Here is a 14,489-nt window from a genome sequence, read left to right as displayed (position 1 = left end):
CGGATTTTGGTTCTTACTATTCTCTCTTATTTTCTTTGCTGAAAGAACCTTGTCCTGGGTGTTAGGGCATCTGAATTTTTCTAAACCAGGCTCCTCGTGAGACCTTGGGTGAGTCCTTGCCCCGCACCTGGGCCTCAGTCTCCTTATTTGTGTGATGAGGAGCTGAACGACGGGCCCTCTGAGCTCACATCCTGCGTGTGCTATGATCCCTCTTAGTGGGGGCTTGACAGGTCCCCATAGATCCTCCTCTGTGAGGCTACCACCTCATGAGCAGAGGGCTAAAGCCGAGGATGGCAGGGAGCAGCCCTGGTGGGCTCCCCGGAGGCAGGTCGGGGTAGGGTGATGGGTGCCCTCCCCTCTTCCAGGCAGTGACAAAGAGGCCATACTGGAGCTGATCACGTCCCGGAGCAACAGGCAGAGGCAGGAGGTCTGCCAGAACTACAAGTCCCTCTATGGCAAGGTAACCATGGCAACCAGGGGGCAGGCATGTGGGGCTGGGGGAATGATTTAATTCACACGTGTGTTCCTTCAGAGTCTTTCCTGAGTATTCTACTCCAGGTCCGCCTCTGGGTTGGCACTTTTGGCCTCTCTCTCTCTCTTCGGTCAGGGACCATTCAGCCACAGGCTGCCTAGAGCACCTGCCCTGTGCTGGGTGTTGGGGCTACGCGGGTGAACCAGACCTGGGAGGAGGGAGGTGTCAGCCCCTTGGATGTACAGATAGTGCGAGACACAATAAACAAGTAAATAAGCAACGGTAGGGAAGAGGCAGGACACTGTGGGCTTGAACTCTACCCTACCACCTACTAGCTGCCTGAGTTTGGGCAGGTTCCCAGTGATCTCTAAGCATGCTTCTTCTTCGGGTTGATAGCACACACCTCCAAGAGTGACGATTCAATGAGATTACTTAGCCCAGAGCCTGTATAGAGTTTGTGCTCATTAAATGTAATTCTCACTATAACCACTCTTCCCTCCCCCATCCCTGTCAGGACCTCATTGCGGACTTGAAGTATGAGCTGACCGGGAAGTTTGAGCGGCTGATTGTGGGTCTGATGAGGCCGCTTGCCTACAGTGATGCCAAAGAAATTAAAGACGCACTCTCGGTAAGAAGCAGGAGTCTGTGTGTGTGCTGGGCATGTGGGCGTGGTTAAGGGAAGGTTCTGGCCTCTCCAGCACCTATGCAGTGTCCCCTGCATCCACTCATGGACGGGCCCTGCTTCAAGAGGCAGCTTGCCCAGGCCCTATCCTAGAGGGTACTGCAGTCTCCTTCAGGAGGACAGCTGTGGGACAGCTGTCAGTGTGAGGCAGACCCCATGAAAGGGGGCCCTTAGCCCAGACTGCCACACCAGCAGCTTCCAGTCCTGAGGAAGCAGCATGTAAGGACATGGAAACAAATTGTATCCCATATCCAGAGGCCAATGGTGTACTCAAGGAGATTAGGAGTGCAGGCCCTGGGCTCAGGGTGGCTTAGGAGGAGAGGATCAAGCTGGGACCGAAAGCCTGGAGAGGATTTGGTTGACCAGAGTGGGAAGGTCATTCCAGGCTGGCAAGAAAGTGGCAGGAGTGCTGTGGAGGTTGTTCTGGATGTGAGGAGCAGCTCAGTCTGCCTGAGGTTGTGGATTCCCCCAAGGAAGCAGGGAGAGAACAAAAGCCGTTCAGTGTACCGAGCACTTTACAATCAGTAAAGAGCTATGATCTTTGCCTCAGATGAGCTATTAGACATGAATTCATTTCATACACTGATCGACTTAGCAATGTGAGAGATAGTCACCTTCTCCATCTCCCCATGGGGTTGTAGAACAGCTAGTGGCATCTCCATTTTACAGGTGAGAAAACTGAGACCCAGAAAGACACGGTTTCTTCATGAGAGGCCACAAAGCAATCTATGGGCAGAGGTGGGACTAGAACCCATGTCTTTTGATTCTCAGGGCAGCATTCCCAATCAGTGTTTATGAGTGCTGTAGGAGCACCCCAAATGCTGGGGGCTTCATAGTTCTGGCCATTCCAGGACTCCAACCTGCGGCCGGTCGCCTCAATCCCAGCCCTTGCCTGACTCACGCGTCCCTTCTCTTCTCTCAGGGCATCGGCACCGATGAGAAGTGTCTCATTGAGATCTTGGCTTCCCGGACCAATGAGCAGATCCACCAGCTGGTGGCAGCGTACAAAGATGGTGAGATGGGCGGCAGGGGCCACTGAGGATTTTTAGATACAACATGGGGGTGATTGCAATGGTGGAGACCTAAGAATCTATTCAGCCACCTTCTTTCCTCCTTCCCTTTCATCTGTTTATCTGTCTGTCCAATAATTATTGGGTTGGCCAAAAAGTCCATTACGTTTTATCTGTGCAGTGGCTCTAGTAGTGCTTAGTTGTCTTTAACTTCATTGGAAACTGTTTTGTTAGATTGTATTGTGACAGCTGTCATATCAGCGTGCATTTGAAAAAACACTTAATTGGTGAATTTTTGTGCAGCTGCTTTAATATTAAAGATGGAAGAAAATATGCAACATTTTTGGTGTATTATGCTTTATTATTTCAGGAAGGGTAGAAAGGCAGCTAAAATTCCAAAAAAGATACGCAGGGTATGGAGAAGATGCTGTGACTGATTGAACGTGTCAGAAGTGGTTTATGAAGTTTCTTGGCACTGTTGACATTTCGGCCAAGTAACTCTGCTGGGGGGCTGTCACCTGCAGATGTTTAGCAGCACCCCTGGCCTCCACCCACTAGAAGTCAATAGTGGGAGATAGCTGACATACTCAAAACATCCAAATCAATCGAGTTATTGGTGAAAATGAAAAATGTGTCTTTCATTTTATAGAAAAAAATGTAATGGACTTGTTGGCCAGCCCAAAGCCTGTTCTGTGCTGGGCAGTGCGCTAGGTTCTCAGGGTGTGGCAATAGGCATAACCCATGCAGTCCCTGTTTCCTAGAGTTTGTAGACTAACGAGAGAATGTGGGGTACCGACAACAAACAGGTAAATACAATGACGACATGTGGTTGTCATGAAGGGGACACACAAGATAATCAGACTTTGACTGGGCAGCACCTGCTTCAGATGGGTGGTCAGGGAGAGCCTGTCTTGGGAGGAAATGCGAAGGAGCCAGTACTATAGAGGGTGGGGAGGAGATCCTAGCATGCAGAGCGACCAGCAGGTCCAAAGGCCCTGGGGCAGAAACGAACCTGGTAGCCAGACTGAGGCTGGAGCCGTGGAGGGCTGGGTGCAGGCCCGAAGGCCAAGATAAAAAGATTGTGTTTCATTATAAGTCCAGTGGGAAGCAGGGGAGCCCATGATCAGATGTGGGCTTTAAGGGGGTCGCCCCTGTTGCTGTGGATTGGAGAGAAAGTGAGAGCAGGTGCAGAGAGGAGAGTCAGAAGCCTGTAGCTGCCGTCCAGTGAGCGATGGTGGTGCCCAGAGGAGGGTGGCACCGGCGGGGACAGAGAAGTGGATAGATTCTATCATATCCCATCATGGATCAGTGCAGGGAACTTGAAAATACACCCTGGTCTTGCCATGGCAGTCCTGGAGACTGGGTGATGGGGTTTGTAAGCAATATCTGACCCTTTGGGGTCAGCAGGGACCTTCCTCCTGGATCCCCGGGGTCTCCTGGGCACGGGACTAGAGCTTGTGTTCCAACCTTGCAGCCTACGAGCGAGACCTGGAGGCTGACATCATTGGTGACACGTCTGGCCACTTCCAGAAGATGCTCGTGGTCCTGCTCCAGGTTAGTCCACTTGGGGCCCTCCCCAGAGCTCTTGACCAGAGTGCAGGCAGAGTGCTGTGGGCACCTCCCTGACCCCACAGACATGGTAGCCTGTGAGGGGCTTCCTGGTGGCTCCTTGGGAGTAAGTCCTCATAGACTGTGGCCACTCCCTCCCCCTCTGCCCATTTTATCCTTGAACTTGAGATGGTTTCCCTCTGGCTCACCTGGTATAGAATTTGAGTGTCCAGGTGTCTGCTCTGTTACCCTGGTTTGCATGGACAGGTGACCCCACATTTCCTTTTGCACACACCCTTCTCTCTTGTGCCCAGGTGTAGCGTCTCCTGTGACCTCTCTCCTCTCCCCACATGCACCCCTGTCCTCTCCAGCCAGGGCTGCGGCATTCCTGGGGCAGCCTGCATTGCCGCTGCTCCCTGCCCCCAGAGCAGCTCGTGAAACAGGCCACACAGGGGCTGCAAGCTGGGGTCCTCAGCTGAATTCAGCCTCCCGAGTTGGGATTTTTCCCTTTGTTTTCCCACACAATAGGTTTTTAAAAAATCAAAACGTTTTTAGTTAGTTGCAAATAGGGAGATTTTGTTAGAAAACCAGATTTCTAGATTCTTGTGAATAATTGCAAGTCTGACAACAGCAGGCCTGCCCTTGCATGGCCCGGTGCTGGAGAGCAGGTCGCGCCTGCCGTTCCCCTGTGCCTGCCCAGCCTCGTGGCCGTCTCTGTGACCGCCGGCCCTGTGGGCACAGGCATTGAGAAGTCTCAGGCCCAGCTCTCAGGGCCAACCTTGAGGAAGTTTCATATATGAGCGTAAATTAAGTCACCTCTGTGTTTCTGTCACTTCCTCCCCCTGCCCATTCTACTCCCGTTCTCTTCCTGTCATTACTGCGACAATCCACAGCCTGTATTAAGCAGCTAGAGAATGACCAGAAACTTCAGGAGTGGGAAAGCATGGCCTCTGCCCTCATTTTCAAAGGGCATATCCTGGAAAGGATAAGGTACAGTTCCAGACTGTACCTTAGAGTCTGGGATGTTGCTTTGGCAACGTCCGATGCCAGCGGGGCGGTGGCGGCACACGGATTGTAAGCCTGCGGCTCTGTCTGCACAGGCTCCATCCCAGAGAGAACCAGGATTTGAGACTCTGAAATGCACAATCCTATGGGAAGAGGAAACAAGCATGGGCTTGACCTCTGCCCACATAACCATCCAGCCCAGTAGGACTGGCCCCTGTCCCCAGCAAGTGTCCTCCTCCTGTCACCTGGGGCAGAGGGCCTGGGGGGAGCGACAAATACCAATGGGGTTTGGTGCCTTCTCAGCTCATGGGCTCAGATCCTGATTGGTGAATTCTTGGGGTTAAGGTATGGGAGCCCCCACTAGAAAGGACACAGGCAGACCTTTGTGACATTGTTGGGGGCATCGTGGGCCATGCCAGAACTAGTGGTAGGGGCCCTGTACTCAGAGATGTTCTCAGTACAAGACCCTGGCTTCCTCTGGGATGGGGGCACCTGGAAGGACTGCACCGTTTGGGCCCAGCTCCAAGGATGAAGGGAAAAGCCGGCGGGAGGGACTGAGATTCCAGACAAAATAGATGTGTGGTCTTGATGCAGTGGCTGCTGTAAGTCACTGCCCCTGGACACTCGTGGGCCACCATGGATTTCCAGGGTTGCATCTCCCCCCCTGGCCCCCATACCCTCCTCTGGCTCTGGTATGGGAACCCCCTGTCCCTTGTGTCTCTGCCCAGGGCACCCGGGAAGAGGACGACGTAGTGAGCGAGGACTTGGTGCAACAGGATGTGCAGGTAAACAAGTCCCGGTGGAGACCCGAAGGCACAGCGAGGGGGCCCTGAGAGAAGGGGGAGCTTGGGGACCGGGGAAGGGCTAGAGGCGAAGTAATTTGCATTAAATACCAGAAATAACCGACCCACAGCCATCATTTATATGGTGCTTTACTAAAGAAAGGATTTGTGTTATCTTTCCAAGGTATACAACTTATGTAAAGTTGGTAAGATGAATGTTGGAGCTTTCATCATTTTTTCATTTATTCAGTTAGTATTTGTTGAATACCTGCTATCTGCCAGGCACTCTGCCAAGCATTGGGGAATCGCTAATGAACAAAATCACACAGTGCTGGGAGAGGCGGGCTTATATTAATCACATGAACACCTTCTCCCCGGACCCACCATACCTTCCAGGTGTGTGGAGCCCCACTGTGTGCCAGTCACACTGCAGGGGCAGATGTCAAGAATGCTAAGACATAGTCCCCGTCCTGGAGGAGTCCATGTCAGAGTGGAGAGACAGGCATACAAAGAAATCATTGTATTATACAGTGGATCAGAGCTACAAACAAACAGAGCTATAGGAGCCCAGAAGAGAGAGGGAGGGAGGGAAACAGCTCTGTCTGGGGGCATCAGGAAGTGTTTGAGAACAAATAGGATTTGAAGGTTGAGTAGTTTTCCCAGGAAGAAAGGGTGGAAGGCATGTGCAAAGGTCCTGAGGCCACCAGTTACTGGCATGTTCAGGGATTTAATATCAATGCCGAGGGGCTTGGCCAAAGATTCCTATCCCCTGAGGTTTCCTCTTTCAGTTAGTACCCCCTCTTCCCCTTTAGGACCTCTACGAGGCTGGGGAACTGAAATGGGGAACAGACGAAGCCCAGTTCATTTACATTTTGGGAAATCGCAGCAAGCAGCATCTTCGGTTGGGTAAGCACCAGAAAACACTACAGCTGTCCCTTGGGTTGTGCCAAGAAGTCCATTCTCTTTTCCTTTTGTACTAGTGGAGCACGACAGCTGTTTCTTCAGCAACTCAACACTAGTCCTGATTTTATCAGACTGTGGTTTGTGTGGTCCTTTACCAAAGTCATTAACAGGGTGCTTGGCTTTGTCATCTAAGTACCAGTCTCTCTTCCTATTGGAGTGTGAGGTGTACAGAGTCCATCACAGCACGTGCAGCATGAGGTCATGGTGACTGGTGATGTGCGTGACCTCCCTGCCACCTCCCAAAGTACCAGCCTTACCTTCATGTTGGCACTCCCGTTGCGGGCACTGCGTCCTCCCCTTCTGATGTCCCTGATTGTCCTCAGTGCCGTGGGGGCACTCCCGACATCCCCGACTCTCTGTCTCACCCAGTGTTTGATGAGTACCTGAAGACCACGGGGAAGCCCATCGAAGCCAGCATCAGAGGGGAGCTGTCCGGGGACTTTGAGAAGCTGATGCTGGCTGTGGGTATGTCCTGCTGTTGCATTCTGGGGCTCCAAGGGTGTCTGGGGTCCTGGCCCAGGAACGAGGGGCTGAGAGCAGAAAAGAGGAATTCCGTGCTATGGAGAAGGAAAGGCAAGCAGCGGGTGGGCGGTGAGCTCCAGAGGTGTGGCCAGGGCAGCACCGCCTCAGCGGGGGAGGCAGGGAGTCGTGCCTGTGGCACTGAGCTTCCCCTGCTCACTCCTCCCGTGTGCGTGTGCGAGGACAAGGCAGGAGCCCTGGGCCCGGGTCAGGAAATAGCGACCAGGAGAGCAGGTTTCGTGGAGCGTGCACTGTGTGCCAGGCTCTGTGTCGAGGGTTTACTCTTTGAAAAGGCCCATTTCCTGATTTCTTTATCCCCTGGGTTTGGGAGAAAAGGGGGCAGGTTATCAGGAACCAGAGTTCTTCCTGGGTTGGAACTTGTAGCCCCCAAAAGCATAAAAACAGAAGGGGTCAGCTCACCCCATTTTCCTTCTGAGGCAGCCAGGGTAACTAGCTCTTCTTCTTCTCAGTGAAGTGTATCCGGAGCACCCCGGAGTATTTTGCTGAAAGGCTCTTCAAGGCCATGAAGGTGCGTGATGTGTTTGACGTGAATGAGATTGGGCGGGGGGTCTCCGCCTGCTCGCTAGGACTGTTGGGACTCTTGGGCAAGTCCTTATGGGCCACTGGCCAAAGGGAGCCTTCAAGGATCGGCCACAGGTCAGGGCGAGGGCCCTTTGTCCCGGTGAGCTCCAGAGCCTGGGATGCTGCGTGGTCACACACCTCCACCGAACACTTGCCCTGTGACAGCCAGCTCCCGGTCCATGCAGCCAGATGGGTTGGAAGTCACACTTTTTGAAAGTATTAATTACTCAGAACGTTGATATGGAGAAGGTGTAGGTGAGGGGGAAGCACTTTGGCATTGTCTGCTGAGGGTCACGGTGCTCACTCGTGGCCCAGCGGTTTCACTCTGGGCGCACCCACAACGCTGCTTCCCAGGACTTTATACACAGGCCTCGCACAAACCGATGATATTCCATAGCACACAGGGTAAGTGAGCACAGGCGTTTGTCGCCAGAGGCCATAGGTGGAGATAAAAGCAGGAGGGACACATGCCAGTATTGCCCGTGTTAGGAGGAGACTAGAAACAACTCGGTGTCCATCAGGAGTAGCAGGAAAAATAAATACATAGTGGCACAGTGACAAAGATCCAAAATGGGCCCTGGCCAGGTAGCTCGGTTGGTTAGAGCGTTGTCCCGAAACACCAGCGTTGTAGGTTCAACCGCTGGTCAGGGCACGTACAAGAAGCAACAATGAATGCATAAATAAGTGGAACAGTAAACCTCTCTCTCTTTCCCTCTCTCCCTCCTCCCCACCCTCTCCCTCTCAAATCAATTCGTTAAAAAAAGATCCAAACCATGCAATCCTAGCCCTGGTTGGGTAGCTCAGTGAGTTGGAGCGTTGTGCCCTTGCCCCAAGGTTGCAGGTTCATTCCTGGTCAGGGCACATATGGGAATAACCAATGAATACGTGGATAGGTGGAACAACAAATCGATTTTTCTGTCTTACTCTGTCTCTCCCCGCTTCCTCCTTTCCTCTCTCTAAAATCAAAAATTAAAGACCAGGTTCTGCTGCTTTTGTCCTTGACTGTAACATTTTATTAGGAAAATTATATTTTCAACTAAGCTGGGAGCCATTGGCGCTCTAGCCTCCTCTCAACTCCCTGCCCCACCAAACCCACTTGTCTTCCAGGGCCTGGGGACTCGGGACAACACCCTGATCCGCATTATGGTCTCCCGTAGCGAGCTGGACATGCTTGACATTCGGGAGATCTTCCGGACCAAGTATGAGAAGTCCCTGTACAGCATGATCAAGGTGAGCGGAGCTGGCCAGGCACACAGAGGGCCGAGGGCGTTCTGCTGAGACCCAGGGCTGGGAAACAGCTGGCCTAGGTAGCTGGAATCCCTTGGGAACTCCAGGAGCCCCTGCCTGGGCGCATTCAGGGAATTGAAGGCCATTCTACAGAGAAGCAAGTGTCTGTGTGAGGTGAGGTGAGGTGCGTGAGGCACCTCTGTGGAGGAAGGCAGGGCTGGGTGCTGAAGGGCCCACAGGCTGCATCTAGGACAAGGGCTCCAACCCCAGGGCAATGAGAGTTCAGTCTCCTGGAAGAAGGGGCGACGCTGAAGGACACAGATCAGAGTTCCTTTGGGACCCCTTGGCCCTGGCCAGTCGGTGACTGGCGTGTCTAGCCTGAGACTTGATCAAGAGGCTGATGTAGAGTTGGTTTCTTCCTCCCTGTGGGGGGTGAGTGGGTGAAAGCATTCTGAGTTCAAGCTGTGTTCTCCAAAGTATATTTCTAAAGAGGAATTTTATAGGTCCCATGGGTGAATGGGAAAAATTAGAAGCAGCGAAGATAAGCCAGTTTCTTTATCTCAGAACTTCTCACAGCTTTTAATATGTTAAGCCCATTATGAGGTTCCAAGAGGGATACAGAATATGCCATATCTATCAAAGTTTATTTTTTTGCCCTTCCCAGTGTTTCTGTTCCTGGAGCCCTGTGTTCACTTGGGCTGGGGGGTTCCCTGGTGGCCTGGTCGGCTCACTCTGGCTCAGCGAGCAGAGCAGGGAGCATCTATCTCATCTTAATTTCACAGCCTGTGAAATCTTATTGGTGGCTTGGACTTGTCCATGGGAAGTATTTACACCACAGAAATTGGCAAATGCTACAAATCAGGGCTTTTTTCCCCAGAGACCCAGTTGTTAAATACTGCCCAGCACACCCCGCTTTGGCGGTCTCAGTCACCTCTGGAGAGGAGGAGAGCCAGGGCTGCTCTGAAGAAATGTTTAGCCTGTCCCTGTTGGGGCTCTCCAGAACCTTCCCTCTTTGTCTGTGAGGACCCCAGGGTTGGGGGAGAGGTAACCTTTCTCTCTCTCCTTCTCCCCAGAATGACACCTCTGGCGAATACAAGAAGGCTCTGCTGAAGCTGTGTGGGGGAGATGATGAGTAAGTGGCTCTTGGGCCCGGGGGAGTGGCCCTGGGAGGTGGCAGGCCAGGCCTGTCCTGGCCTCATCCTAATGGATGGATTGGGTGAGCTTGGGGATTCTTTCCAGCCAGGAACTCCACACAGGTGAATGTCTGAGTGTCTGCCAGGTGAATGTCTGAGTGTCTGCGTGTGTGGACTTGAACATGATCTCTCATACATGGGGATGTCTGCTCTTATGAACATGGAAAGTCAGTCTGGGGGTGTGGGCCAGGACCTGCTACTTCATAGCTGCTTCTCAGTTTCATCATCCATTCAATGGCAAAAGTACAGGCGCTTGGTCTCCCTACTCATTACTCAGCATATTTGTACTGGGTACCTCCGTGGGAAGCACACAGACCAGGGTGTAGACACGGGGCAGTCCCGTGATGCAGAAGGAACACGAGCCTCTGACAGCACTTGTAGGTGCATCACCCAGACTGGGGCAGGCTCCCGAAGACAATGAGCCTGAGACACAAGGAGGAAGTAGACGAGGGTGGCAGTGGAGATAGGGCCTGGGGAGAGTGTTTGGGTTGGAGGAAAGGCCCCGAGATAAGAGGGCACAGCCTGTGGGGCTTATGAGGATCCAGTTCAGCAGGGGCTACGAGACCTCCTGTTGGGCTTTGGTAAGTGCCACAGGGGCTGGTTCAGGTCAGCGACTTTTCTGACACCTGGTATGCCCAGCTGCTCTGCAGAGGAGCACGGAGATGATGTGGCTACAAGCTGGTCACGGACTTGTTTGAGAGACTTGAACAGGAACCACTGAGATTACAAGGAAGAAGGGGGAGGTGGAAGGATTGGAGAAACGCTGTCCGGCTCAGGGCCCAGGGCCAGGGAGGCTGTTGGACAGAGGCTCTCGAGGGGGCAGCAGGTCCTCAGAAATGGAGTGAGGGGTCTGGTGAATGGATGAGGCGTAGTCTGGAGAGAAGGTAGATGGATTTATTTAAAGTGTGTGTGTTTGCATGCGTGGCCATGTATGTGTGCCGTGTGTCTCAAGTGTGGAGTGTTGCCTACGGTGACGTTCCCTCCTGTCCTCTCCCCAACCCCCTCCATTCCAGTGCTGCTGGCCAGTTCTTCCCGGAGGCAGCGCAGGTGGCCTATCAGATGTGGGAGCTTAGTGCAGTGGCCCGAGTAGAGGTCAGACCTCCCCACCTCCTGCTTGACCTCTTGACAAGACGCTTCCACTCTTCTGCTCGCACCTGCACCCTCCTGCTGTTCTCGTTAGCACCCAGCTGCCCCCTGGTGGCCAGCCTGAGTCTTTGATTCTCACATCTGAAGCTTCCTTTTCTTCTTGGAGTGATGAATTGGGGGTGGGCACTCTGGCGTGGGCATCTGCTCCCTGCATTTACTTCTAACACGCTGGGAAGTGTTCTGGCCCACTCACTACTAACCTGGCTGGTTCTGTGGAGGCACCTGTCCCATCCTGTCCCTCCAACCCTTGGGCTTCAGAGGCCTGAAAGCTGAGAACAGGTGGGCACCCAGGGGCGCACTGGAGGACGCAAGGTTGCCCTGGCCATCCTCAGACCCAGACTCCACAAAGGACGGAGTGAAAGTGTTCACAGAGGTGCTTGAAGAAACCATTTCAGGGATTGGAAGCACTTGGTCCACCAAAAATATTTGGAACCTTGGACACTAGGCAGGTCCCCACTTCCCCCCTGAGCCTCTATCTCGCCTCTACCTTAAAAATGAGGTGTTAGACGTGGCGGTCTCGCCCTAGAAGGCACCGCTGCTCTTGACCTCTGATACCCCAGGACAGCATTTCCCAGATAGTAAGGCAAGAACCGTCATGACGTGTGATATTAACTTGTGTGAGAAATGAATTTAGTTCGGGGGCGGGGCCTCCGTGGCACTGAGTGACACTGAGCCTCACTTGGTGACAAAGCTGCTCCTTTTCAGTTTCCTCAGTCTTTCTGATAATGTCAGAGAGGGAGTCTCGGTCTGGCACCACAGGTCTGCCACAGCTGCTGGTTTCCTGCTGGTTTCCCTTTTTCAGAGTCAGAGAGCTGGGACAGCCACTTTCAAGTTCAGAGTTTTTGCCCTGGGCAAGACCAGCATCTTGTTTAAATGTGGTGATACGTATTTGACAACGTGGGGTTTTTTGTATTATATTTACTTTCCTGAGTTATTCTTGTTCGTGGAACGTGATACCAACTGCCTGTTTGTGATAGCGATATCAAATTATTTCATTCATTCATTTAACAGGTGTTTTTTGAGTGTTTACTGTCAGGCACGGTTAAAGCATATGTCAAAGAACAAAATGGACAAAAAGTCTTGCCCTTGAGGAGTATTTAAATGTGTTTCAGAGTTACCCTGGCCAGCGTGGCTCAGTTGCGTAGAGCGTTGTCCCGTAGCTGAAAGGTCGCTGGTGTGATTCCCAGTCAGGGCGCATGCCAGGGTTGCGGGCTCAAGGAGGCAGCTGATCTGTTTCTCTCTCGCATCAGTGTCTCTCTCCCTCTCTCTCTCAAATGAGAATAAAAATAAACCTTTAAAAAATATATTTCAAAATGAATGCATTTAAGTAAAACAGAAAAGAGATTGAATTAAGTAAGAATACTAAGAAACAGCATAGGGTGTATACAAATATGGAAGACGCAGTGCAGACCATTCGGGAGTGAATACAACTTGGGAAACTCTGTCCTGGGGTTTCAGAACAGTCCTGTTGCCTTCGCAGGGGCAGTGGCTCTTTAAGAGGCAGGAGGGCCTTGCGGACACGACAAGACTCTGAGGGGCTGGGGAGGCCCCAGTGGAGCTAGGACTAAGCTGACTCTGGGGCAGGAGCCTGACCACTTTTCCCTTGCCCAGCACTGGCCCTGGGTCTGTCTCTCTCTCCCTCTCTCAGCTCTAGGGCAAGCGTCTGTCTGCTATGCCTTCACCTCCGCCTCTTTCCCCTACAAGCTGCTTGGTTTGGGGCTCCCAGGGAAAGTCTCCCCTCCCTCGCATGCTCCTCTCCTGGCCTGGCCCCCCGGGGGGCCTCCAGACACCTGCTGAGTCTATTTCTGTTTCTTGCAGCTGAATGGAACTGTGCGTCCAGCCAACGACTTCAACCCTGACGCAGATGCCAAAGCGCTAAGGAAAGCCATGAAGGGACTTGGTAAGGGAGATGGGAAAGGGGCAGGGCTGGCCTCGGGGGTTTCACAGTGGGGCAGGCAGGGGCCAGAGCAGAGGGCTCACACTAGGGTCCCCGAGTCTCCACCCTCCTGAGGAAGTTCCTGGTTCCCTGAGTGCAGGGAGGAGGGGAGGGAGGGGGTTTGTGAGGGACTGGGCACAATCCCTTCCGAGAGACCAAGGTGTCCACAGCCCCTCTGGAGCGGTATCCTAGTGCAGATGAAAGTATTGGGTCAAAAGGCCTGGGTTCTTGCCCTGGCTTTGCTGCGGATTTACTGTGTGACTTTGGGCAAATCCTTCAGTCCTTGAGTCTCAATTTTCTCTTGTGTTAGTTAAATAAGGGAAGTGGACCCTGTTGTCCCATGTCCCAGTTCTCAGATAGGAGCGCCTCCTGGTGGCCACCCCCTCCCAGGCCTCCATTTGTCCAGGGGGAGAACTGTGCTGTGGGTGGATGGAAAGGCCACTGGGGACAGAGCATCTAGGGCTGGGTTTCCATGGCCCCTTCTGCCCAAGAGCACCTCCCTGGGGCCTTGGGTTAGGTCCTCTCCGCTCTGGAGCTCAATTTCATGTGTCTCTTGGAAATGATGGCATCTGCTGAGCATATCTAGGACTCCAGGAGGACAGGCACAAAAATGCTTTTGAAAGGTAGAGTCCTGTGCCAGCTCTGAAGTCGATGGCATTACTCCGAGAGGCAGGAAGTGGTATCCTGATCACTTTCAGAGTCAGCTTGCTGCAGTTAGAGGGACTTGGGATCCACCTTTCAGAGAACTGAAGAGAAAGGACGTAGGGTCCCCAACTGGACTTCAGTCATGTTATGGGTGTGGAAATTGAGTCCTAGGAAGGGGATGGGATGTCCCCCGCCGTCGCCAGAGCTAGGATGAGCACTCACAGGCCCTGACTCTCAACCCCGCGCTCGCTGCTGCAGCGACAGGACAGAGGCAGTGCTGGGCGGAGTCCAGGGGACATCAGTGGCTGAGGCCGGAGCCTGGCTTCTCCTCTGACAAAGATCGACAGGGCCCATCAGTGGGGGGAAGCTGGGCCACAGGCCTGTCTCTGAGCCATGTGGCTTTGGTGACAGGAACTGATGAGGATACTATCATCGACATCGTCACACACCGTAGCAACGCCCAGCGGCAACAGATTCGGCAGACCTTCAAGTCTCACTTCGGCCGGGTAAGGGACTCAGCCTGGGTGGCAGGCCCTGCATCCACACTCCCCTTAGGGAGCTTGGCCTATCACGGCCAGCTCTGCACAGTGGGGCAGCAGGGTCTCCGTGGCCGTGGGACCCCACGTGGTCACGTGTTCTCAGAGCGTCTCCAACTTTGGGTGTGGGCTGCCTGCAGACACGTTCTCCCCATCCCCCCAGCTCCTTGTGATCAGCAACACTTGCGGGAATGGCTTGGCTTGGGGCGAGATCAAGGTTGTTTTCACGCGGTGCTTCGGGCC

General features: G+C 53.2%; 2 protein-coding genes across 3 annotated transcripts in view; one reads left to right on the top strand and one right to left on the bottom strand.

Annotated features, from left to right (window-relative positions):
* Nucleotides 1-14,489, bottom strand: part of MYOZ3 (myozenin 3) — a 373,398-nt gene that overhangs the window by 128,719 nt on the left and 230,190 nt on the right. The gene's annotated exons all lie outside the window — the stretch shown is intronic.
* The window catches only part of ANXA6 (annexin A6), a 48,516-nt gene that overhangs the window by 16,205 nt on the left and 17,822 nt on the right, over nt 1-14,489 (top strand). For both annotated transcript variants that reach the window (XM_024576836.3, XM_024576835.3), the window contains exons 4-16: nt 366-460; nt 987-1,100; nt 2,077-2,167; nt 3,639-3,718; nt 5,446-5,502; nt 6,312-6,405; nt 6,832-6,927; nt 7,452-7,510; nt 8,671-8,793; nt 9,864-9,922; nt 10,997-11,075; nt 12,948-13,029; nt 14,122-14,216. In XM_024576836.3, the coding sequence (XP_024432604.2) occupies nt 366-460; nt 987-1,100; nt 2,077-2,167; nt 3,639-3,718; nt 5,446-5,502; nt 6,312-6,405; nt 6,832-6,927; nt 7,452-7,510; nt 8,671-8,793; nt 9,864-9,922; nt 10,997-11,075; nt 12,948-13,029; nt 14,122-14,216 (1,124 nt within the window). The remainder of the gene's footprint in view (nt 1-365; nt 461-986; nt 1,101-2,076; nt 2,168-3,638; nt 3,719-5,445; nt 5,503-6,311; nt 6,406-6,831; nt 6,928-7,451; nt 7,511-8,670; nt 8,794-9,863; nt 9,923-10,996; nt 11,076-12,947; nt 13,030-14,121; nt 14,217-14,489) is intronic.

This window comes from Desmodus rotundus, chromosome 6 (genome assembly GCF_022682495.2).
Source record: "Desmodus rotundus isolate HL8 chromosome 6, HLdesRot8A.1, whole genome shotgun sequence".
Classification (NCBI taxonomy): domain Eukaryota; kingdom Metazoa; phylum Chordata; class Mammalia; order Chiroptera; family Phyllostomidae; genus Desmodus; species Desmodus rotundus.
This window is presented reverse-complemented; position numbering and strand designations above follow the sequence as displayed.